Here is a 23,001-nt window from a genome sequence, read left to right as displayed (position 1 = left end):
GGTGGAGACCCTGAGGCTCAGATAACCTCAGTCCCAGGTCAGAAGTTAAAATATTATTTATATTGGTTTAATGCTTCTCTTGACTTGGGGATTTGTTGTCAGACTCTGTAACAGAACAACCTTGGCGTTTCATTGAAACCAGAGAAATAGTCATTTACTTCTTTTTAGGCAGATACTGTGCTGCTATTTTTAAGGCTGTATGTGGCTACACAAAAGCGATCCGCAGAAGCGCAGCTTTGCAATTTGCCATAACGACAGAGCTCGGCACGTTTTTACCGGCGGGCACCTGAAAGAGCCCACGGCCGCTGCCGCCCGTCCCCTCAGGGCGAGCCACCGCCCCCAGCTCGTCCCGCCTCACGGCCGCCATGGCGCCCGCCCCGCCCCGCACCTTCCCGCCCTCACGGCGGCGGCGCCATGGCGGCCGTGCGGGACGTGGAGATCGACCCTGAGGGCACCTTCAAGTACATCCTGGTGCGCCTGCAGCGCCCGGGCGGCGGCGAGCAGCGGGACATCGTCCGCGGCACCAAGGCGGCCGAGTTCCACAGTGCGTGACAGCCCGCGGGGCCGAGCGGGCAGCGGCCGCTGAGGGGCCCGCACCGGCGGCGGGTCTGAGGCGGAGCGGGAGCCCTGCCCTAAACAGCTCAAAAATCCCTTTTTCCCCTCTTTCTGCGCCCCCCGGGTGATAGGAAAATTGGGTCTATATATCTCTCGCGTGCCGTTTGGGAAGCCAGTTGAAAAGAACGAGGAGGTGTCTGCAAACCGCGGGCCTGAGGGTAGATAAGGGCAAATATTGAGAGGTGAAAGAAGCAATGGAGGGGGAACCATAAATTCCTATGGAATTCCACTCGTTGGCACAGACTTGCTCAAGACTGTGCTAAATCCCTGGATTTGTAGAAAAAGAACAGAGAGATAGGGGAAAAAGAAAAATGGTGGGGGGGTACATATTAGAAATGGGGTTTGTTAGGCGACTGGGGGAGTCTGTATCTTTCAAGGGAAAGAGAGAGGTGGAAAAATGATAATAAAAAGGAGACTGTGTCTTCTAACAATTTGAGAGACCCCACAGGAGATGCCCATGACCTCTCCCTTCATTCAAGTAAAGTTATAGGACTTCTCTGTTTCCATTTTGGACATTAATAAACCTCTGGTGTTTATGGACTAATTTTCCTGACACAATCAGCCTCATTTTGAAGCATGATGTATGCTAACTAAAAAACTATAAAGGGCTTTAACTGCAGCTTTTCTGTGTCTCTCAAGAGAGTTAACTGCTTTTAACTGCAGCTTTTCTGTGTCTCTGAAGAGAAACCTCCCTGCTTCGTAGGTGAAATAAGAAAGTAGCCAAAAATTAGTTCTAGACTATGTAATGCCTAGTTCCTGTTCTAATGTCTCTCGCCATTCTTCTTGTGCAGATCATATATTTGAAAAAGTAAATCCTGAGATGGAAAAGCTGGGATATGAGTGCAAGTGCCTTGGAGGAGGGAAAATTGAACATAATAGCAAAGACAAGAAAATCAGGGTATTTGGACTCTCAACAGTAAGTGCAGCTCCCATTTTCCTTCAAGTGCCTCTGTCTCTGATGCTGTGGGATTTTTTGGTTAATAGCATGGTGGCTTTTGGCAATTTACATCACATTTTAAACATTAACTGGCAAACTTGCCTGTCTGACTTGTGAGATAGATTAGAAAAACAATGGTTTTAAGGCAGGAGAGCTGTATTATTAATCTAGCTGCCAAATTAAGTGTTAAGAGGCAGCAGTCAACTCTTGCAGTCTGAGAAACAGAGTTTATTCTCTGCTTTTGGTGCCTTGATGCTCACAGAGGAGCATCAGGTAAAAGCAGAGTTTTATTGCCATGAGGGCTTCTGACAGGTGGAGACCCTGGGGCTCAGTCCCAGATCAGAAGTTAAAATATTAATTATATTGGTTTAATGCTTCTCTTGACTTGAAGGTTTGGTGTCAGACTCTAAAACAGAAATACCTTGGTGTTTTATTGAAACCAGAGAAATGGGCATTAACTTCCTCCCTAGCTGTGCTGCTATTTTTAAGGCTGGATGAGGTCTTCAAAGTGGTTGCCAAAGCAGGAGTGAGCTGTGGATCTGTTGCTTTCCAACTGACATAACTAGATGATCTGTTATTTTTGAAAAGCTTGCATTTTATAATGCATCAACTTTAACCTTTTCAGTTTAAATGCTTGTTTATTTAAGCTGTTCCTCTTTGGGGCTGTCACTGATGAATAAGAGTATGTTTTGTTTATAATACAAACTTGGACTCTTTTTTTCAGTATTCTAAGTAAACTTTCATATGAAATATTATGGGGAAAAAATAACCTGTAAATCACATATTTCTGTCTGTGTACTGCACTGTTGTTATGTGTAGTTCTGAAATAAGAAATCCAGATAACTCTGGTCATGTAAGACAATAATGGAGAGGCTACTTTGACCACAAGTACCTTAAATTTCAGTGAAACAGTAACACTGTGACCAGTGATTTTTAAATGAGGGCAAAAAACCACATGGGTCATCTGACCTTACCTTGGAGTTGCAATGGCTGAACAGCACAGATACTTAAAATTGTGCTATTATCAGCTAAGGGAGGATGGGAAAGAAATAAAACATGAAGATTGTGATTTCTTTAGTGCCAGAGTAGTGCCCAAATGCTCACACTTGTTTGCTTATTCCCTTTGCCATCAGGTGAGCCAAACCAGCTGTTTGTGTGCTCACACTTTAAAGTGGGTCAATGCAATCTCTGTGGTTTAAAGCAACATTCCATAAATACAGTGCCTGATGGGTTGGGAACATTTTAAAGCAAGCTTTCTGCTGGAGAAATTGTGTGGAAAATGCATTTTCTATGTGACTCCATCTCATTTATTTTCTACAACTTCAATTTGGGGAGGGGGGAATTAGAGAGGATAATAGAAAAATAAAACATGATACTACAAGAGTATCTATTTTAGAACTTTTGATTTGCATGTGAACAACTTTGTGCTGATAAGAACTGAATGGTTCTCATGATTTAATGTCCATGTCCAATTTGTTGTCTCTTGCAGGGCTATGGAAAAGCAGATCACTCAGTCACTGTAGAGATACTGAAGAAAGAGTATACAGATTATGAAATTACATGGTCAGATGACAAGAAATAAACTTGTGAACACAATGAGCAGTTCCAACCTGGTAACTGTGAGCTGTACTTTGATAAATAAAATTGAATGTGTGTTCTATGTGTGAAACCATAAATCTGGAGTAACTAGACTCTGCCATAGTTTATAATATGGTTGGTAATCCTCAGAAATATCTTATTTTTTAGATCATTGCTTTGTGCAGAATATGGAGTTCTAATCCTTTTTCCTTTCCTTTTTGATGTGCCCTTTAGTTAAACACTCCCACACCACCTTACCTCTAATTTGTTTTCATCCAGTCCTATTTCACTGATCTGTTGTAGGACACCTAAGGATTTACCATCAACTTCAAACACCACTGAGCCAAGCCTGGTCTTTTGACCACAGTGTTTTCAATTTGTTTTTCTGTTACTTTTTAGGCTTCTCATCTTTCTTACCCACATTTTACAAAAGATTGGTGTGGAGGGTGGGGTTGACTGTTACAGTTCTTCAATGATCCAAATCTTTGATTTCCTCAATGATTTTAAAATCTAGTATTCTGCAGAAGTAATGATCAAAATATTTGATTTTCCTGTAAGAACCTTCCCTATAGCAGACTGGTGGCAATGTAAAAATTCTGCCAATGCTTCTTTCATTCTGATTCCCCTGAACTGCTTTGATTTGTGTGAATTTAAAAATGCTTTTTTCTTTTTATTTTCCTAGCAGTAATTATGTTAAACTGCCTCCTCAGTACACCTAGACAGTGTCTGAATTAGCTAACATCACCCTCTTGTTGTGACAGGATGTTGCCTTTTGTTTGTTGTCTAATTACTTGCTACAATTTTGACTCTTTGTTTCATGATACTTTGAATTTAATTCATTTGTGGGTTTATTGACTTGCTGTCTTGAAGGCTTGCTGACTTCCAGAGGTTATTCTGGATGAGGAGATATTCTGGATGAGGAGATATTCTGGATGATATAGTCTTCCCTTTTCTGTGGTTCCTACTGCAGTTACCCAGCAGTATCTGGTGGTATAGGGAAGCCTTTCCTTTTCAGCATGCAAGTGACTCTAGCAGTACAAACCAGGAAATCTGAGACACTTTAGGCCAGTTTCTATTGCCAAAAATCCTGCTGTTACTCCCCTCTGACAATTGTGAGCCATCTTAAGTCACCTTTCTGTGCCTTTGTTTCAGTTGTGGAGAGGAATTTTCTGTTCTCATCCTCAAACCTTTCAGTCCAGTCCTCACCAGAAGAGTTCCAGGGTCTCTATCCCAATAATCTCATCAGAGCAGAATCTCCTAAACCTGGTGCTCCAGGTCTCTTGGTTGGCATCAGATTCCCCCCCTTGCAGCCTGGATTTTCCCCTCCAGCACCCTTGCCTGCTTTCACATCTGCTCTTTGTGCTTCTCTTTGAGTTCCTGTGCAATGGTTATCTGGCTGCACTTCAAATACTGTGGTAATGATGACAGGATTGATTTTACTGAACAAGATTTTGATTTCAGTGCCTAATAACCAAGAATAGCACACAAGTCAGTAACCTGCAAATTGGGCACTTCCCAGTTCCATGATCAAGGGCTTTTTTTTCCCCTAAGCTTTAGTGAAATAACTGTAGCTGCCAGTATACAGACCTGAGTTTTAAATAGCCTCATTTCCCAAAACTGGCAAATAGTCTTCAAATGGAAGTCATCAGTTAGGGATAACTGTGTTAAAACAAACAAGCCTTTCAATTTAGTTTCCTGAGGTATTTAATGACTGATTTTAATCTTTGTCTCCACAATACTTACAGGAAAGACATAACTTACACTGGACTTATTATTGGAATGACGTGTTCAAAACGTGAGGGGAGGAAAAACAGTGATGATTTGGAGTGAGCTGATCAAAACTGAGTTACCAGCTAATCTCTACCTTTTGTTTCTTCATAGAAGAAAGATTTTAATGTGTCATAAAAAAAATAATTAGAGGAACCTCCCCATTCAGTTATTTTTTTAGTGCAACGTCATTTGGGGCAATTTAATTTCCCTGGTCATTAAGTAATACGTACAAGTGTTACAAAGGAATGAAAAGTTTATTTTCTTCTATTCCAGTTTGTGAAGAGGAGCAGGACACTGGTTACTGGTTACAGGACACTGTGAGGATTTCTCAGGTAGAGCAAGCCTTAATGCAGATGAGGGAAATTAGTCTTATTTGAAGATTGAAACATCAACAACCTACAAAACTAAGTGTTGAATTCTGTTTCCTCTCAGCATGTACCTGCTGAATTCTAAGAACAGAACTCATCTCAAACATGGAAATCCCAATGCTAATTGTGCTGATTTCACCTGAGAAAAAGCATCTTCCATTTTCTAATCAGATTCTGAAATTGGAAGCTCATTATTCTGTGTGGGGGTTATTTGTTTTGCAGGTGTGCAGTCACTATAACATTGTGGCTCTGCCATTCTTCCCTCATCCTAAAAATTCTAAAAATTCTGATTCTGTATTTGCACAAAACCAGTTATGTTTGAGCCAAATACTGAGTGAAGGCACAGTAATTAAACCAGAGATAATGAGTTTGATAGTGGAATATTATCAAGAGGAGATATTATAGAAGATTTTAAGTACCTTCTTCATTTATTCATCCAAAGTTACATGAGATTCTTGTTCCTAACCATATCCTTTGTCATAGAGGTCAACATTTCTTATTACTGCAGGTATGGTTCTCTGGAACTGCACTAGACTAGCAGGTGTAGAACAAACTATTCGGTGCAAGCCATGATTTATCTAAGAATTGAGTTTGAAAAATGACAAATGGTAATCCATTTGTTTCCAGCTTCTCTGTTTTGACAGGAAAAAAAAAAGAGCTGTTAACAGTACCTTCTTGATTTGCCAAAGCTAAAACTTTCTTTGTTCCTCAGTCTGAGGTCAGCAGTTATCATCATTAAGTTTCAGAGTTGGTTCAGAAAAATTCCAAAGCACCATAGCAGTCAGGGCAAAACTTACTTTTTCCCTCCCTCTTCTATCCTATGAGAGGCTAAATTCAGTAGTTTCCAAAACATCTCTTTAAAATAGCCTGAAACAGTAGTGAAGGCTCTTCTGTGAAGTACAGGAAATCCTTTACAACTCTGTCTTAATAGCAGCAGGTTCAAAATAGGAAACTTAGGATTGACTTTGGACACCTTCAGTGATGGAAACTTGATGGCATAATTAAAGTGATGTAGATCACTGCTGTACTAAGTTTCTTCCCATCCTCTCAGACTATTGCCTTCTGCTCTACCCTGAAGATCCTTGCATCCAGTTTACAGCAGTGGTCACTGTCTCCAAGTTTGTATTTCTGCAAGGGCACCTGATAAAGCAGTGCATGATGACAGCAGCTAAGAGCTTTCTGTCTGCTTTTGGCAAAACATGCAGTGGATTTCCTCTTTTTCTTTGAATTGCCAGTGGCAGTGAGTGCTCAAGATGAGGTTGTGTAGTTCTTTGGGGGTTTGTCTGCAGTGATTTCTTCAGCAACAGCACTGTCTTGTATTTCAGGTTTTTCTGAGTGCTTTCTGTCCTGCCAAACTGCTGTGAAAAGACTGAAGAGGTGTGGATGTTCAGCAAGTTTACCCCCAGCAAGTTTAGAGAAAGGGGCAATTCATTTCTGGAAAAAGCTTATTAAAGCAGTACAGCAATCTATTAAACTCCTGTAGAACAGTTTATCTCCTTTCCCAATTATCTCCTAAAGCTCAGTTCTATCATCCTCCAGTATTTCATTTGTAGGCTTGTTGGTTGGTAGAAGGAACTTACCTTGGGTAGAATATTCTTTCAAGTCAGCTTCTAAACCAGCATGGCTTTTTCTAATTCCTTGCTGTAATTTTCTTAGCCTGTGACAGAATCTGAATGTGGAAATTTACAGAATTTACAGACCACAGGGGTTAATATTGTTACACTCTTTAAAGGGCTTGAGTACATTATGTGTGCACTACACATGGAAATATTACATGGATTTCTGAGATCCCCGTGAGTGATAAATACAATCACATCTCCCTCTGCTGGCAAAGCAGCAGAGCTCAGAGGAGCGTGGTCCCTGCCTGAATCTGGCTGCAGTCAGGCTGCCCAACCCTTGAGAAAAGCCTCTTGCATTCATTTTGGGTGCTAAATTTACCTCATTCAGCCACAATACATCATGTATGCCATTCCTGTGACATACAGTTCTGCAGCTGACAGAGAATGTGAAAGCCTGGCTGGAGACAATGACTTGCCTAATCTTTGTGTGTATATTAATTATATTAATAAAAATATAAACAAATGCTGCTTTAAACAGAACTCTATGCAAAGCCAACACCAGAAAAGTCCCTCACTTCTAGTCAAACACTAGAATTTGTCAAACATTTCCACAACCACCATCCTTAATTTGTTAAACCAGAATAACAGAGGAAAAAGCAAAGAGAGACATGAGGATTTAAAACATTTTCCAGTTATGTTTTGGAAGATAATTAGTTTAATTTTAACAGGAATTTTTAAAGGCAATTTCCATAATGCATCTCTGCAGACCCTGATCAATTGTTTTAACCAAACTGGTTTTAAACACGTTTTTATCTTCAATGAATTTCTCAAAGAGATAGACACCACCACCAACTCCAAAATAATGCACTTTGCTTGCCAAATACACGTGGCCATTTCTATCCAGGAGCTGTGCCAGTGTATCATGCAAAGCACTGTAGTAGTCAGGGTTATAGATGGTCTCAGAGGTGAGAATTATATCATACTTCAGGCAGGGTTTGTTGCTGTTTGACAGGAGCTGGCTGACTTGAGACCAGTCCCCAGAAAAAAATCTGCATCTGCTGAGCACATCAGCTGAGCCCTCTGCTTTCCTGGGCCTCTTGGAAGGAGGCTTGCTGGCTTTTCTGTCCTTCTCCCTGCCCATCCTCCTGCCTTCACTGCTACAGTTGGCCACCACGTTAGGCAAGGTCATTTCATCAATCACTGTGCTGTTGTAGTCCTGAAAATGGACTCTGGCAGCTTCACCCTGTAAAGCAACAATTCCCAACAATCCGGCCCCACAGCCAAGATCCAGTACAGTCTTGTTGGTAAATTCTATCTCAGCCTCAGACAAGTAGTCCATGAGATCAAAGGTGCATTCCCAGATTTTCAGCCCTCCTTCGTAGACTCCTGGGATGAGATCAGAGTGAGAAGAAACACTTTTGGACACAATGCCTTCACTGTCAGCATCACCTGAACATGTCCTTTCCACTACAGACAGCTTTACATGAGACAGGCCCAATACTGTTTCCATGACTTTATTTTCCAATACTTTGTTGAGATCTTGGGGAATGCTGTGCTCCTTGGCAGCTTTCACACAGAGGTTTTTCTTCAAAGCTGCCTCATCCTGGTGCTTAGCAGCAGCCAGCTTCAGGCTGGACTTTGGTGCAAGATCAGCAGTTTCCCTGCTTTTTTCCCTGGATTCCTGCTTGTGTTCTGGAGAGCACAGCAGTAAGAAGTGAGCATCTGCCTCACTGTTCTCATTTTCATCAACAGCAAAATCAAATCGAAAATCCATTTTCAAGAATAACAGTTTTTTGAAAGCTTAATTTCTTAGAGCCAAGCTTTTATCTAGGTATTGTTGCAGGACGGAGTATTTCGCTGGTGCAATATCAGACGTCTTGCCAAGAGCCAGGTGAACTGCTGCTGGAAATAAGAGTTAATAGTTTTATGTCTCATTAATATCAGCACTAGTTGTAGCACCCTGATTTTCATTACCAGGCTCCCCCGGGAAGCCGTGGAGTCTCCCTCTCTAAACATTCCAAATCCACCGGGGCGCGTCGGGGACGCTGCCTTGGCGAGGGGGCTGGACCGGCTCATCTCCAGAGCTCCCTTCCAACCCTAACTATTCTGGAATTTTAAAAACGGCTCTCTAACCACTTATGTTTATTAAAACACAGCCTCACAGCTGACCCCATCTCACATACCAGGCAAGGCAATTAGGACAGCTGCCAGCTCCGCTAAAACTCGCGTTTCAGACTCCGTGTTTCAAGGGGCGCAAACGCAAGGCGCGGAGCGGTGCCGGTGCTGCCGCGCAGGCCGGGCTGGGGGATCCGGGAGCGTTTCCCACCCCGCTTTCCCCGCGCCGTGCCCGCACCCACCCGCGGCCGCCGCTCGCTCCGGGCCATGCCCCGCCGCTCCCACACGGAGCCGCTTCCGCTTCCTCGGGCGCGGGGCCTTGTGGGAGCGCGGGCGCCGCTCCCGCCGCTGCCCCGCGCTGAGGGGAGCGCGGCCGCCGCCATGTCCCAGGCGGACCCCGAGCTGCTCCTGCGGGAGCTGGACGGCTGGGACTGGGAGCTGTGCCGCCGGGAGCTGCCCGCCGTGCTGCCCCGGCTCCTGATATCCTTGCCAGCAGGGCTCCGGGTGGCTGTGGGAAAGGCACACGAGTGGTGGTGGGGGGGTGTGTGTGTGTGCATCCTTCGGAGTTCCAGGGTTCGAGCGAGTGTGTGTGAGGGAGAGCGGTGGGACCTTTGTGAGGGGCCGGGTGCCGGGAGTTTCTCTGGAGATGGGTACAGCCTTTCCCTGGAATAAAAGATTTATAGTGTCCAGAACATCGCGTGTGGTTCGTTTAGCACTGTAGATAATCCCCGACACATCTCTCACCTACCCCCCCAAAAACAAAAGAAACCCAAGCCCCTAAACAAACCCAAACCACACACCACCGAAAAAAAATCCCAAAAAAACAACCCCTCAATACTTACTCTCTAATACATTTTGGAAAAACTTTGTTGATCCTGTGGATACTCCGGGCTATCAGCCTGCATTGGTTGTGGAGCATCCCCACCAATTTCATAGGACCGGGAGACAGTGATAGAAGTCACTGTGGTTCTGCAGGTGCTTTAGAGATACCCTTTGTAGAAGAATGAGTTTGATTTTCTTTAACGTTTTTACTCAATGTATGCAGAGTCTGAGGACTGGACTGAGCACATTCGTAAGTAATGGCTAAGAAGTGCCTCTTCCTGTGGAGCCCTGCATTGCAATTGCATTAAAATGAAAATCATTGCAGTGCTTAAAATACTTTTGCTACAACTTTTCAGAGTCTTCAGCAATGGAGCTGGACCTGCTGGACCTTGCATATTCCACTAACTGCACATTGAATGAGCTTTATAAATGCCCCTATAAGAAACTCTGCATCTAAGGCTGCTTTTTTCCTTTCTGCTACTTCTGATCTTTAAATGCACAAAAGAAGAGTGTTTTTTATCTGGTATTTTATTTTCTTTTGGGTTGTTATCTTCTAGGTGACAAAACTAATAGTTTAAAGAAAATGAGGCTAATTTGTAACTGTTTATGTGTTGCTAAAACTGCTACATTGCATATTATGTTGCATTATAAAACTTGCTACTGTTTGCAGTTTGGAATGTGGCAAATTCTGGATTTGTAGGCTTGGCAGTTGTGCTCAGCCTTCAGCTAAGTTTAGTCAGGTGTGCTGCTATTTTTGATGGGTTTGTGCATGTTGGAGCTATTACAGTTACTTGATTTTTCAGATCATGTATGTGTGTTTTCATGCATTTCAGATAAGGCAAATGCTCTGTTGCCTCTCAAAATCAAGTACCTCAATTGTTTTTGCTTTCTGCAGTTCTTTATTTCCTCTGGTAGGTTGCTGTATATTTTTGAGAATTACACATTGTAAATATTTTCAAGTACCTGATTTGCTTTTGCTTTCTGGAGTTCTTTATTTCCTCTGGTAGGTTGCTGTATATTTCTGAGAAATACACATTGCAAATGTTTTTCTTTGCAGGTATTTTGAGGATCCTGACTGAAATGTTTTTGCCACACATCAGCCTTGAAGATGTGGAACAAAGTTTTTTCTCAAAAGTATTACCTAAGGTAGGACAGCTTCAGTTAACTGTGGAATTGTCTGTCAGTCCAGTGTTAGAACCTGCTCAGATTGCAGTGATTCTTCTTTGGGGTTGCAAAATACCTATGGGATACAAAAATTGAAATTTACCTGTTAAGAGTTTTCACAGTGTTGTGTTGAATTGTGTCTGTGATTGTTCTCATTCTTTACAGTAGGGAGAAAATCAAATATACAATGTTCTGCTTTCTATATTCAGCAGTAGACTTGGATTTTATTTCTTTCTGAGAAGATTGGGCTTTTTGTAAAATGACCAGGGTGGAGAATTTTTAATTGAGGGAGCTTCTCAGGACAATTAAACTGAAGAGCTCAACACTCCCATATCACAAATGAATGTTGTGAAATTTGTGAATTAATATAGTGAATAATCTTTTAGACCATACTGACCTCACACATGTTTTCTTTTTTTAATAAATGATGGAGAATTTTGTGCCATAGGTGTATTAAAATCAGTGCTTGCATTTTAAGTAAAGAGGTGCCAAATTACTGATTTAAGTTTCAAGACTCAGCTTGTCCATTTTAAGAAGCCAGTAAAAAGCACTTGATTTTCCTTTCTCATATTTTATCTCAAGTAAGAAGTTTTTGGAGATTACAAGAAAATTGTCTCATAATAGGCATATCCTGAGAAAGGATCACTGTTTATCCCGCATGTGCCTCACTGTCTTTGCAGTCTCAAAAGTAACCCTCATCCAAAAACCTCAGCTAAAGTAGAAATAAATGTTGTCTGTATGTCACAGGCTTTTTTTTAAAAAGCATTCAAAATGTTAATAATAATTTTCAACCAACAAATATTTTTTATGAGACAAGATGAAATTATTTTTTAAATTATGTGGCTTTAACTAAGTAAAAAATGTTTAGTAGAATAATATATTTAATATATAATATTAAATAATATTTAATATTATTCATTATACATTATATATATGAAATATGTTATGAATGAATAATAATATATGTAATATAGGATTGAATAATATATTTCAAGCAAATTAGCTGTGAATTTGCAGCTAATTAGCTAATTAGCTGTTATTTTTTCTAAGATCTGTTTTAGCAGCAGATCTTAGAAAAAATAACAGCTAAAATGTCTTCTGTCTATAATATATACATAAAAATGGTTTTTGCTTCTTGTTATATCTTGCTTTATGACTGAAATGCTACAAAGTGTTTTCTGCTGTGACTTCTCTCTGTGCCTCCATGCCAAGGCAGCAAGCAGGTACAGAATGGTGCTATTATTTGTCATTAATTGTTTAATTTTATTATTTATGATTATGTGTCCCTTTGTAAGTAAAATGTTTTGGTTTTGTTGTGTTCTGCCAGACTCTGCAGTTCTTTGATAACTTGATGTGTGAATTATCCAGCAAGGCCAAAGGACTGACCAGCCAGAGTACAGAGTTGTGCAGTACTGTAAGGAATCTGCTACAGGCAAGTCCCATCCCATAAGCTGTCAAAATAATGCATGCATCACTCTTTGCTTTTACCTAAACTGCTAAATTACTAATTACTAAAAAGGTTTTAGAATGTTTTTGGTGGGTAAAATGTGATTTAATCTTCCTTTGTAGTTGAAGTTCAGTTAACATTTTGTGAATGATTTGATTACATCTAGCATGTGATGCTAATAATAATTTTAAAAAATCATCTCAAATTCTGCTCCAAGTCCCTCCTGCAGATGGAATGCGACTCCCCATATTTAAAGAGTGAACCTGGCCCCTGTTTATACATCTGTCACTTCATTCTGAATTTTAACATTTTTGTAAATTGAGAGCAATAGTGAAAGAAATAAGGAGTTTTTATGGAGGGTATGGTATTGCAGAAAAGCTCTGGAGCTTCATTCATCTTTAACCAACTACTTCTTTATGCAAATAGCAGCGAACTTTAAATGCTGTGAAAATACAGGTGTATTTCAGCTGAGAAAAGATGCTTTTGGAGGCATTGCAGGAGTGACTGATGTTGTTCAGTGTTGGTCTCAGACGGTGGTGCAGCTGCTGGAGACGCTGACGGGCTGCGTGCGCTCCCTGTGCTCCGTGCAGGAGCTGTCCCTGCACAGCATCCGCTCCCTGCCCTCCTCCGTGCTCTGCCTGCTCAAGAGCACCTTCACACACTGCAAGGTAGGGCTCTGCTGGGAGCACAGGACTCCTGCTGCTCCTGGGCTTTTGGGAAATGCAAGAATCCCTCTCTGGGTGGGCTGTTAGCTATGGAGCACCTTCACACACTGCAAGGTAGGGCTCTGCTGGGAGCACAGGACTCCTGCTGCTCCTTGGCTTTTGGAAATGCAAGAATCCCTCTCTGGGTGGGCTGTTAGCTATGGAGCACCTTCACACACTGCAAGGTAGGGCTCTGCTGGGAGCACAGGACTCCTGCTGCTCCTGGGCTTTTGGGAAATGCAAGAATCCCCCTCTGGGTGGGCTGTTAGCTATGGAGCACCTTCACACACTGCAAGGTAGGGCTCTGCTGGGAGCACAGGACTCCTGCTGCTCCTGGGCTTTTGGAAATGCAAGAATCCCTCTCTGGGTGGGCTGTTAGCTATGGAGCACCTTCACACACTGCAAGGTAGGGCTCTGCTGGGAGCACAGGACTCCTGCTGCTCCTGGGCTTTTGGGAAATGCAAGAATCCCTCTCTGGGCGGGCTGTTTGGGTCCAGCTAGCCATGGAGCACCTTCACACACTGCAAGGTAGGGCTCTGCTGGGAGCACAGGGCTCCTGCTGCTCCTGGGCTTTTGGGAAATGCTATGGAGCACCTTCACACACTGCAAGGTAGGGCTCTGCTGGGAGCACAGGGCTCCTGCTGCTCCTGGGCTTTTGGGAAATGCTATGGAGCACCTTCACACACTGCAAGGTAGGGCTCTGCTGGGAGCACAGGGCTCCTGCTGCTCCTGGGCTTTTGGGAAATGCAAGAATCCCTCTCTGGGTGGGCTGTTTGGGTGCAGCTAGCTATGGAGCCCAGCCCACACCATCTTACATGGACAAAGGCAAAAGACTGGAAGGGCTCTTCTCCACGTGGGGACAAATGTCCTCAGTTTATTCCCAGGAGAACCACCAGATGGAAAGGACCCACGTGGAAAAAAGAGGCCAGGCCAGCTGCCTCTAGGGGGTTTTAAGGGCTGGGAAAGGGGGCTGGAGGAGCCAATGGGATACAAGTGAGGAGGGGTAAAGCAGGGAGACACCACCACACTGACACCTGGGGGTCCATGGAAGACCATGTGGTGATAGGATACAAGTTATGTGAACAGTGCAAATTACCAAACACCCAGTGCAAACAACTAAATAACTATTTAGTGCAATACAACAGGGAAACACTTTAGAAGATGATCTTATTTTGTTGTTGAAGTATAGTTGTAAGGTGACCCCAGTGTGGGGAATAATGTGCTCTGACTCCATGATTCAGAAAGTTGAACAATTGTTTTATTAAGCTATACTATATTATACTAATGCTGAACTAAAGAATACTGTATTAAAAGAGATACTAAAGAAAAATTCCTGACTGTCTGAGACAATCAGGACACAGCTTTGACCCAATTGGCCAAGGAATCAAAACAACCTTCACCAGTGTCCAATGAACAAATCACTTAGGGTGAAGAATCTCCATAACATATTCCACATGTGCAAAGCAACAGGAACAGTGAATAGACATAAGAATTGTTTTCTCTTCTCTGAGGTTCTTACTGCCTTTCCCAGGAAAAATCCTGGAAGAGAGAATTATGTCTCTCTCTGTTCAGAGAATGTGAATACCACATTAAAGTATTATTCTTTTCATTTTAGTTGTTAAGTCATTTTCAGACTGCACTCAGTGCACAGGTCCAAAGATGATTTTTCATCTGTCTGCCCAGCAAATCTGACCTGCTGGTGAGAAGCTCAGACTGGGCTATTTCCATCCTTTGCATCAGTGTTAACTAAACATTCTGTTCAGGAGCACAGTGCTCTGAGGGATCTGTGCAGTGCTGATGGCTGCAGTACTTACAGAGCTACAAATGACAAGTTCCAGAGTGGATTGAAAGCTGAGATTAGTAGGTTTATGTTGGTTACAGTGAGCAGTGTGTATCAGTTTCAGATATGGACTGATCTGAATTTTCAGGTGCAACAGTAATTCCCTCTAAGCATTGAAAATAAAACAAGATTAAGACACACTAACTTTTGGTTGCTTTTCATTTTCATATTTTTAATGCTTTCTTGTGGGAACATTTACCTCAGTTTTCCATGGCAGGATTCAAATTCAGGTGCCATATTTTCATCTAGTAATTCTAATATGAAAGTCTTTGGCATGCTACATCCTTTGCTGCTGCCATTGTCCTGTTTGTTTGGTTCAAAAATATGAATAGGCCTGATCCAGAGCCCCCTAAACTCACAAGAGCCAGCCAGACCTCATAAGTTTACCATGAGCTGCAGGTGAACATATTTTATATAGAGTGCTCAGGGGCTGTGTATTGAGTTAAAGCAGGTACATCTGTGCCTTGTTCTTTTTCTCCAGAGAAATGTATGGCAAAGCTCTTGGTGTTTTCTGTGTGTGAAAAATCCAGCTGTGAGTCCTGAGCTGTTTTACAAACCTCTTCCTCCCCATTTCAGGACAGTGAATCAGTGTACTGTGGGCACCTGCACCTAATTTCTGACCTCCTACAATCCATGTTCAAGGAAACTTACTCCCTTCAGAAACAGCTGATGGAACTGGTTGATCTGATTTCCATAGACTCTGCTTCCACTGAAGATGACATCACATATATGGTGTCAGGTATACATGGATTTGATACTTTTTTAGTCTTGCTCAGTCTTTTTTTCCTTGGAGAGTATGTTTGAAATTTTAAAACAGGTTTCTGAGTGTGCACAGTTCCTGCTGTCCTGACCAGCTTTTCAGAAAGCAGCATTTTGAACCTGAAATATTTCCATTTTTCTCCTGAAGTTGTGTAGATTTGTAGGACAGGGGCAGCACCTAAACACTGAGCCATTTTCCTAATTCATGTCAACATGGTGGTATTCTCTCAGTATTCTTTTGGGATTGCTGTGAACTCATAAATCTGATTTCTCTGTTGCTGTTATTTTCTTAGTAATCCACACTGTGCTGGAGATCTGCTCTGTCATTTCCAATTTGGACCATGCTCTTCATGCCAATACATGGAAGTTCATAATCAAGTATGTAGCTAAACTCTTTGGGTTTATTGTGGTGTGTAGTTTTAAATAATGAATGTCTCCTTTGCTTTGTGCTCAGAGTTCCTCATAAAATTAAAATAAGAGAATTCAATGTAGCTATTTATTAAGGAAATTTAGAAATTTAGCTAGGAGGTAATATTAAAGCACTGCCAGTGAAAGTGGGTAGGAATTAGTATGAAAAATAATAGAAACTTGACTTTCTGTACTGCAATACAGAAGAAAATTTGCAACACTGTTGTCTGAGTGATGACATTAAGAGGTCTGAGCTGCAGTTCTGTAGATGGTTTTGCCTTGAGTTGGCTGTCTCAAACTTCCATCCTGCCCCTGCCCTGGGTTTCAGTCATGGCCATGGAGAGCATTGTTCTCTCTGAGTTTCTGCTTTCAGTGTTCATGGATATTGCACCAATTGCTGCTGTATAAAAGGCTAAACAGAAGAATTAGTTATTTGGATTTGTAAGAGCTCATTGCATGATCACTTCTGACAATTAAATACCTGGTTATATTCCTGTCTTTCAGGCAAAGCCTGAAGCATCACTCCCTGCTGCAGTGCCACCTGAAGCACAGTGACATCCTCAGTGGCCTCTGCAAGGACATTCTTCTTTCTTTTGACTCCTGTTTGCAGCTGGCTGAGCAAATGAAGGTGTCAGAAATACAGGTGAGTTAAAAAGCTCCCAGAGCTGCCAGTGAACTTGAGGAGGAGAAATTCTTTGTGCTGTATTATTGCTTGGAGTCATTTGGTTTGGGTTTTTTGGGTTTTCTTTATTTCATGACAGAATTCCTTTGGAACCACATGAAAATGAGGCTCACAGCTTTGTGTAGATTGAGGATGTTTTAGTGAAACACTAAGTTTTCACCATACTATGTGAGAATTTTTTTTTATTTCCTAAACTGACAATATCCCAAGGTTGGACAAATCCTTAATATTGCTCTGAAAATGCTAAAGCATACATACAAAATATTTTTAAAGTTTCTCCCCCTTAGCTTTAGAGTCTGTGGAGAATCAAATGTGAAATAGGTTTTGAACACTGTTAGCAATCTAACTTCCTATTTTACTCTCTACTAGTTCCTCTATATTAATATATTAATTAACTTTTAGAACTGCTTCTTTTGGACAGGAGGGCACTGACTTCAGGCTGTTCCAGAAGACACTGAAACTGTGCAGGTTCTTTGCTAACTCCCTTGTACACTACACCAAGGTAGGTGTAATATTTCAATATTTGAATACTTCAGTTTTATGTTAGTATTAAATTTAAGCCTCTGCTCTGCAGATGGCATCATTTTGTACTGTATAATATCTTAATGATTGACAGCTATCTCATATGGGCAGTATCATTAACATCCATGCATAACCTGCTTTAGTTCTTCCACCTGTAAATACTCACAAGCCTGTGCAGGATTACTGTTGGGATTTCCCAGAAAAATAAACTGGAAGAGGTTGTTTCATGCAGTGGCACTGTGGAGGTGGTAGGAGATGTGCAGTAATTCATGTAATTCATCATGGATACTTTTATTTTAAAAGTATCACTCAAAATTGATGGCTTTTGCAGGAATTTCGTGCCTGCCTCTCTGATTCCTGTTCTCAGTTACATCAGCTCTTTCTTCAGATATACAGGTATGTGAAGTACAAATAATTGATTATTGATAGTGGCTTAATAACATTTCAAAATTACATTCTTAAATTACAAATATTTTGAGATGTAAAAATGCACTTCTCATTCCAGAGTTGTTGCCATCTTTTTTCATGTACAGAAAGCTAAAATATTTTTAATAAATTTGGTGGTTAAGTGTTTTATAGTTTCCTTAAACCCCATTCTTGATCAATGCTGTGCATGTCCCATAATGACAAACCATTAACTTTGTTTCAACTATTTATGCAAGATTTATTAACAAATTATGTGTAGGAGATGCAGAAAAAAGCCTCTACAACTAAATGCAGGTGTCAGCAGTGCCTTTTGACAGATTATTTCTACTTTAAGACAAAGTTTGTAAAAATTTGTCCTGGAGAAAGAAGGGATCAGAAACAGTGTTCTAAATTTTTTCATAACTTTACTGTTGTGTTAATAATTTTGTGGAATCTCACAGAAGGACTCTGGCTCTCCTGGAAGCAGATGCTCTTATAATGCTACACTTATAAATTTCTTATAAATGTGTACAAGTGTTTTATCACTTTCCTTTCAGAAAGTTTGGTTGCTGCAGTGGTGGGGAAGCATAAGAGAACCCAGACTTTATACTAATAATTATTTATTCTATGAAATCAGAGGGCTGATTTCTGTCCTTTGTTGGAATTCAAACCAGGCTCTGTGGTGAGATATTTGAGTTCACTGCATGTTCCACTGCAAGACTGGGGGGATATTTCTTATGAGTTTCTTCTTCTAAGTTTCTTCTTCTAGTTTTTTATGAGTTTCTTCTTCTAAGAGGGCTGATTTCTGCCCTTTGTTGGAATTCAAACAGGCTCTGTGGTGAGATATCTGAGTTCACTGCATGTTCCACTGCAAGACTAGGTGGATATTTTTTATGAGTTTCTTCTTCTAAGTTTACTCCCCTTGTAGGTTTTTCCCAAGTGGAAAGTTGTAAACTTTTATTCACTCAGGGAATAATGAGCAGGATTTTTGAGAGGAAAGTAGCATTTTTACAGTTCACTTTATAAGCTGCAAGAATATAAGGTTATTTCATGATCTCTTGCTTTATTCTCATATTGGTTCTTTTTTTCTTTTATTGCTCAAGTGTTTTTTTCCCTCTTCAGAGAAGCTCTGATACCTTTTTAGGGTCATAAGTTAGTGCTGTGATATTTATGGCTGTAAAATCATGTATAAAGGTGTTTTCTTGGCTTTTCCCTTTCACTTGACTCTTTGTGATCTGAAATGTTTCTTCTGAGAGTTGTTGTGTATTTTACACACATTTGCTGTGAGCTTGTAAGGTTTTCTTTAAATGTTTAGTAAAATATTGCATTGTGATGCTTATTTTAAAGGCTGGATGCAGAGTTGTAACTCTTGGGCTATAACAGATGCTCTAAAATGGGGAGCCTTTTCTGTCTTTTATTTCACAGGAACAAGGAGATAATGAATTTGCCTTTTTGTAGTTCTTTTGGAGAAAAGTAGTATTGCTAAAAATGCTACTGAGAATATTTAACTTTTTTTTTCTTTTTCTGCCTCAGCAAATTTCCTCCCAGTCTTTATGCTCCAGAGATCTTGGAAGTTCATCAAGATGAAATATCCCAGGTTTTTCTTGTGGCTCTGGACCCTCTCATCACCCAGCTCCTTCCCTTCAGTCCTTTCATGGAACGAGTGTTAAGTGAAAATTTAGGTGGGTTGAAAGTACAATCCCAGCATTGACATTTTGACTTTCTGGACCATAATATTCTGTACTCACTTGCTTGTCTCTGGTTCTTCTGTAAGTGCTGTGATAGAGCTGATTGCCTGCTAATTTGGGTGGATTTTATAACAGCTACTTTATGTTGTTGCTGGATTCATCTTTTCCAAAGTACTCATAGCAATTGCACTGTTAATCTGATTAACAGAAATCCTGTCCATTTTGCTCTTTTGCATCATTTCAATCCACATTTGCTACAAACTTTCAAAATAAGATGGAATTTTTTCTGCTCTTCTCTTAGGAGGGGAAGACAGCTTTTTTTCATGAAGTAAATATTTTCTGTGAAAAGTAGCATGCCTGGGAAAATATCAGCCTTTTGTTTCAACAAGCTCTTCTCCTTGATTTCTGCCCTGACCAACATCTCACCATTCTGAAATAGCTCATCAATTTGCCTCTACACTTGCTTAAAAGCCAGTTTACACACACAATAAATATATCTAGGCAACTTTCTTCACACTTGAAACCCAAATTTCTACAGGTCTCCCTCCTGAGCAGCAGCTGCCCCAGTGTCTCCTCCTGCTTACCATAATGGACAAGCTGTCCTCTCAGCCAGAAGAAGTGCAAACTCTCTGGAACACAGGAAAAAGGTACAAAAAAGGTTTTTGTTGTGGTTCTTCACCACAGCAGTCAAACAGGCAAACAAAGGGGCTCAGCTGCTGGAGCTTCCTTTGCAACTGAACTTGGGAAATTGTCACTGTGGATTTGCATCCTTATGCCAAGACTAACAGGATCTGATGTTCATTGCCTCAGGAGTGAAGGATACAGAGACAGAGATGTCTTTGTTTTTTCAGGAAGGAGTGGTAGTTAATGTACTTGTAGGGTAGGAATAAGGCTCTGAATGTAATTTGTTGATACTTCACTAAGGTAAAGTCTCACACTTTTATGCCTGAACCCTCTAATAGTCACCTGAATTGGTAAAAGAGGAAGGCAGTCAGCAACATAAATCTGGTGTAAAAGCACTGAAGTTATTGCTATCTTTTCTGGCTGAAGACAAAGATTTTGAAATACCAACATTGCTTGCAGGATTTGGGACTTACATGTCTGTAACTAAACTGTTCTCTTTTTTGGTTTTCTTTTTTTCCTTTCCCCCTTGCAGCCTCTCCTTGTTGTCAGCTCTCTTCCTCAGTTTCCAGCAGTGCTGTGGGGAGCTTTCTCTCCCTGTGTGTTTGCCACAGGTGCTCAGTACAGGACAGCCAGCAGTTCCCATCACCCTCTATCACTATGTCTGTGTCCACCTGTGCTCCTTCATTGCTTCCACACTCCCATCACACTTCCCTCAGCTGGTAAGACTGGGTTTTGCTTATCTATTTGCTTATCAAGCTGTTGTGATGCATAGGTGCTGCTTAAAAAGAATGGGTTCTTTCTAATGGTGTGGCTCTGAAAAGATGCTCAGAGAGAACCATCTCAGAGATGGTTTTGTAAAAATCAGCTGTGGCACTGTTGCATGGCTGGAGTTCAGTTATTACACAGCAAATGTCACTTTTGGGAAAGGGGAAAAGAAAATTCTTGAGGACCTCAGTGGTCTTGCCAATTTTTATTCTCTTTCAGAGTAGGGAAGGTCAGGTTGTTATAAAGTTTTCTTATAAAGTTGTTATAAAGTTTTCAGTGCTTTCTTTTCTGTGGTATTCAGGCTGTGTTCATGTTCCTGTTTCTCCCCAGGAGCGTGCCCTGCTGGAAGCTGTGCTGGGTTCCAGTATGATCACATCTCTGCTGGCAATGGACTCCTGGTGCTTCCTTGCCCGGTAAGATGCTCCCAGTACAGTCAAGCAGGTTTTCCACAGATCCAGTTCATTCTGTTGGTGTTGTACAGAATTTGCAGTTTGCTTGAGAGAGATTTTTGTAAGACAGAATTGTCCCAGACTTGGACTATTTTCAGATACAGAACATATTTTGAAAATTAGGAGTAGCAATGGTTTGACCATTTTTATGATCTTGCAAGCAAGAGGAACATAGCTTCTCTCTTTAATAACTGATTTTTGAAGTGGTTGTCTCAAGTAAATTGTGTCTCTGCAAATCAAATTTAAATATGTTATAGGAAATGGCAATTTCTCAGACCAGATTTATGATACTTAGTCTCTACAAGAATAGGAAGTACAGATTCACAAGCTGCTGTCTCTCCTGTTTCAGATATGGAACAGCTGAGCTGTGTGCTCACCACGTTAATGTGATTGCCCACTTGGTAAGAACCACAGTGATGTTGCTTTGATTTTTTAAGATTTTCTAACCCTTCTGATGTTTACATTCTTGTAAGGAACTTTCTCACACACTTTCTGTAAATAACTTACTGATTTGCATTCTTTTATGGAGGAGGAGAAATTTGATAGACTTGGTTTGTCCAGTGCCATTGGAGAGGTGGCACTGTCACCCTCCAATCCACTGTCACTTTTGGAAAACTATAAATGTTGGAGTCAGATAATAAACTTCCCTTTTTACACCTTGAGAGCAGCAGTGTGTGTGCTCATGTTGTTTCATGTCCTATAGTGACACAGTGATGTTTGCAGTTTGACACCAGCTTTAATCTGAGTGCTACCAGCAAAGACTCAAATGGAGATTTGAATTCTTCAAATTGGCTTAGTAATTAGCAGAAACAGTCCAGTGAAAATACAAACCAATATGCCCTGTTTATTTTATTTCCAGTGTAACTGCTGTGATCCCACATAGCAGCTCTCAGAATGTCCTGTACAGAATTTGTTTGCTCAGTGGTGATTTTTCCCTCAGTGTAATGAGGTGCATTTCTCTTTTACCCCAATGCAGGTAAAGGCTTGGCCCAGTGACTGCTGCCAGGTCCCTGCCCTGGGTGTGCTGCTGAGGAGAATGCTGTTCCTGATGGCTCCAGAGCACCAGGCAAGTCAGTAGAAGAGATTTGAATCAGTGCCCTGTGTTCAAATATTCCCTTTCAGTTCTGGAGAAGTGACAAGATGTCGAGTGCTCACTTGCTGCACTTGTTATTGTACTTGTTATTACTTAGTCTAAGTCATTAAGTCACTAAGTTATTACTTATTGTGGGTCCCACCTCGTGCAGATGAGTTCTTTAAAACAAGAAAAGCACATTGACCTTTCTAAGAGTCTTGCTGGGTAGCAATGAAGTCTTTTTTTTTGACAAAGTATGAAAACAGCACATCTCCCCAGACTGGCTGAAACTGTGTCCTGTCATTGCATCTGTGACATCTCATGACATCAGGTGTCAAGAGGAGTGTCCTGTCCTGTCCTGTCAGTGCCTCTCTGTGTACCCTGGAGGGGCTGAAGCCCTTTCTTCTACTCACTGGGGCCATTGCGTCAAGCAGCTGAAAGAATCAGTTCCTTAATCGTTCTGATGTCCTGTATGTGACAAGGGAGGTGGCAGTTTCTAAATGTTTTTCAAATAAAAAGATGGATTTTTTATGGATGGATTTATATATGGAAATCCTTTACACAAATTGTTTAGCATAATTAATCTGAAGCAAACCAGCTTTTTTGTTTTCTCATCTTTTCGGTTTCATCATTTTGGTTTGGTTTCTCATCTTCTGAGCTACCAAATTGTTTTCTGGTCTGTTTAGTTTCTATTGCCTTTTGTTTCCA

General features: G+C 41.2%; 3 protein-coding genes across 5 annotated transcripts in view; 2 read left to right on the top strand and 1 right to left on the bottom strand.

Annotated features, from left to right (window-relative positions):
• Positions 1-349: 349 nt before the first annotated feature.
• Positions 350-3,228, top strand: LOC129124012 (14 kDa phosphohistidine phosphatase-like). The gene is made up of 3 exons (XM_054638710.2): positions 350-544; positions 1,407-1,531; positions 3,042-3,228. Exons 1-3 carry the CDS (start codon positions 415-417, stop codon positions 3,132-3,134), a joined length of 348 nt encoding a protein of 115 aa, XP_054494685.1. The 5' UTR covers positions 350-414; the 3' UTR covers positions 3,135-3,228.
• A 4,268-nt stretch (positions 3,229-7,496) lies between these two features.
• METTL18 (methyltransferase 18, RPL3 N3(tau)-histidine) lies at positions 7,497-9,253 on the bottom strand. Of its 3 annotated transcripts, none has more exons than XM_054638708.2 (2): positions 9,185-9,253; positions 7,497-8,726 (listed from the first exon to the last, which is right to left on the bottom strand). In XM_054638708.2, the coding sequence occupies exon 2, from the start codon at positions 8,599-8,601 to the stop codon at positions 7,549-7,551; it is 1,053 nt and encodes a 350-aa protein (XP_054494683.2). In that variant the 5' UTR covers positions 8,602-8,726; positions 9,185-9,253; the 3' UTR covers positions 7,497-7,548. The 3 variants fall into 3 exon arrangements, with proteins under 3 accessions (XP_054494683.2, XP_054494682.2, XP_054494681.2); XM_054638707.2 differs by having other exon boundaries at positions 7,497-8,729; positions 9,011-9,234; XM_054638706.2 differs by having other exon boundaries at positions 9,011-9,234.
• The window catches only part of FIRRM (FIGNL1 interacting regulator of recombination and mitosis), a 24,679-nt gene continuing 10,917 nt past the window's right edge, over positions 9,240-23,001 (top strand). Inside the window, exons 1-16 of the mRNA XM_077181946.1 lie at positions 9,240-9,422; positions 9,975-10,014; positions 10,822-10,910; positions 12,256-12,360; positions 12,906-13,043; positions 15,496-15,658; positions 15,972-16,056; positions 16,591-16,729; positions 17,190-17,270; positions 17,622-17,686; positions 19,229-19,377; positions 19,922-20,030; positions 20,540-20,726; positions 21,103-21,185; positions 21,571-21,622; positions 22,198-22,287. Coding sequence (XP_077038061.1) covers positions 9,324-9,422; positions 9,975-10,014; positions 10,822-10,910; positions 12,256-12,360; positions 12,906-13,043; positions 15,496-15,658; positions 15,972-16,056; positions 16,591-16,729; positions 17,190-17,270; positions 17,622-17,686; positions 19,229-19,377; positions 19,922-20,030; positions 20,540-20,726; positions 21,103-21,185; positions 21,571-21,622; positions 22,198-22,287 — 1,674 coding nt within the window. The 5' untranslated portion in view covers positions 9,240-9,323. The remainder of the gene's footprint in view (positions 9,423-9,974; positions 10,015-10,821; positions 10,911-12,255; positions 12,361-12,905; positions 13,044-15,495; positions 15,659-15,971; positions 16,057-16,590; positions 16,730-17,189; positions 17,271-17,621; positions 17,687-19,228; positions 19,378-19,921; positions 20,031-20,539; positions 20,727-21,102; positions 21,186-21,570; positions 21,623-22,197; positions 22,288-23,001) is intronic.

The sequence above is a fragment of the Agelaius phoeniceus genome, chromosome 8 (genome assembly GCF_051311805.1).
Source record: "Agelaius phoeniceus isolate bAgePho1 chromosome 8, bAgePho1.hap1, whole genome shotgun sequence".
NCBI lineage: Eukaryota > Metazoa > Chordata > Aves > Passeriformes > Icteridae > Agelaius > Agelaius phoeniceus.
This window is presented reverse-complemented; position numbering and strand designations above follow the sequence as displayed.

Excerpts from the sequence above, each read along its gene's own strand:
- LOC129124012 (XM_054638710.2), top strand. The coding sequence starts at position 415 with ATGGCGGCCGTGCGGGACGTGGAGATCGACCCTGAGGGCACCTTCAAG. Across the intron at positions 545-1,406 it reads CAAGGCGGCCGAGTTCCACA|ATCATATATTTGAAAAAGTA; the intron begins GTGCGTGACAGC and ends CTTCTTGTGCAG. Across the intron at positions 1,532-3,041 it reads GGGTATTTGGACTCTCAACA|GGCTATGGAAAAGCAGATCA; the intron begins GTAAGTGCAGCT and ends TGTCTCTTGCAG.
- METTL18 (XM_054638708.2), bottom strand. The coding sequence starts at position 8,601 with ATGGATTTTCGATTTGATTTTGCTGTTGATGAAAATGAGAACAGTGAG.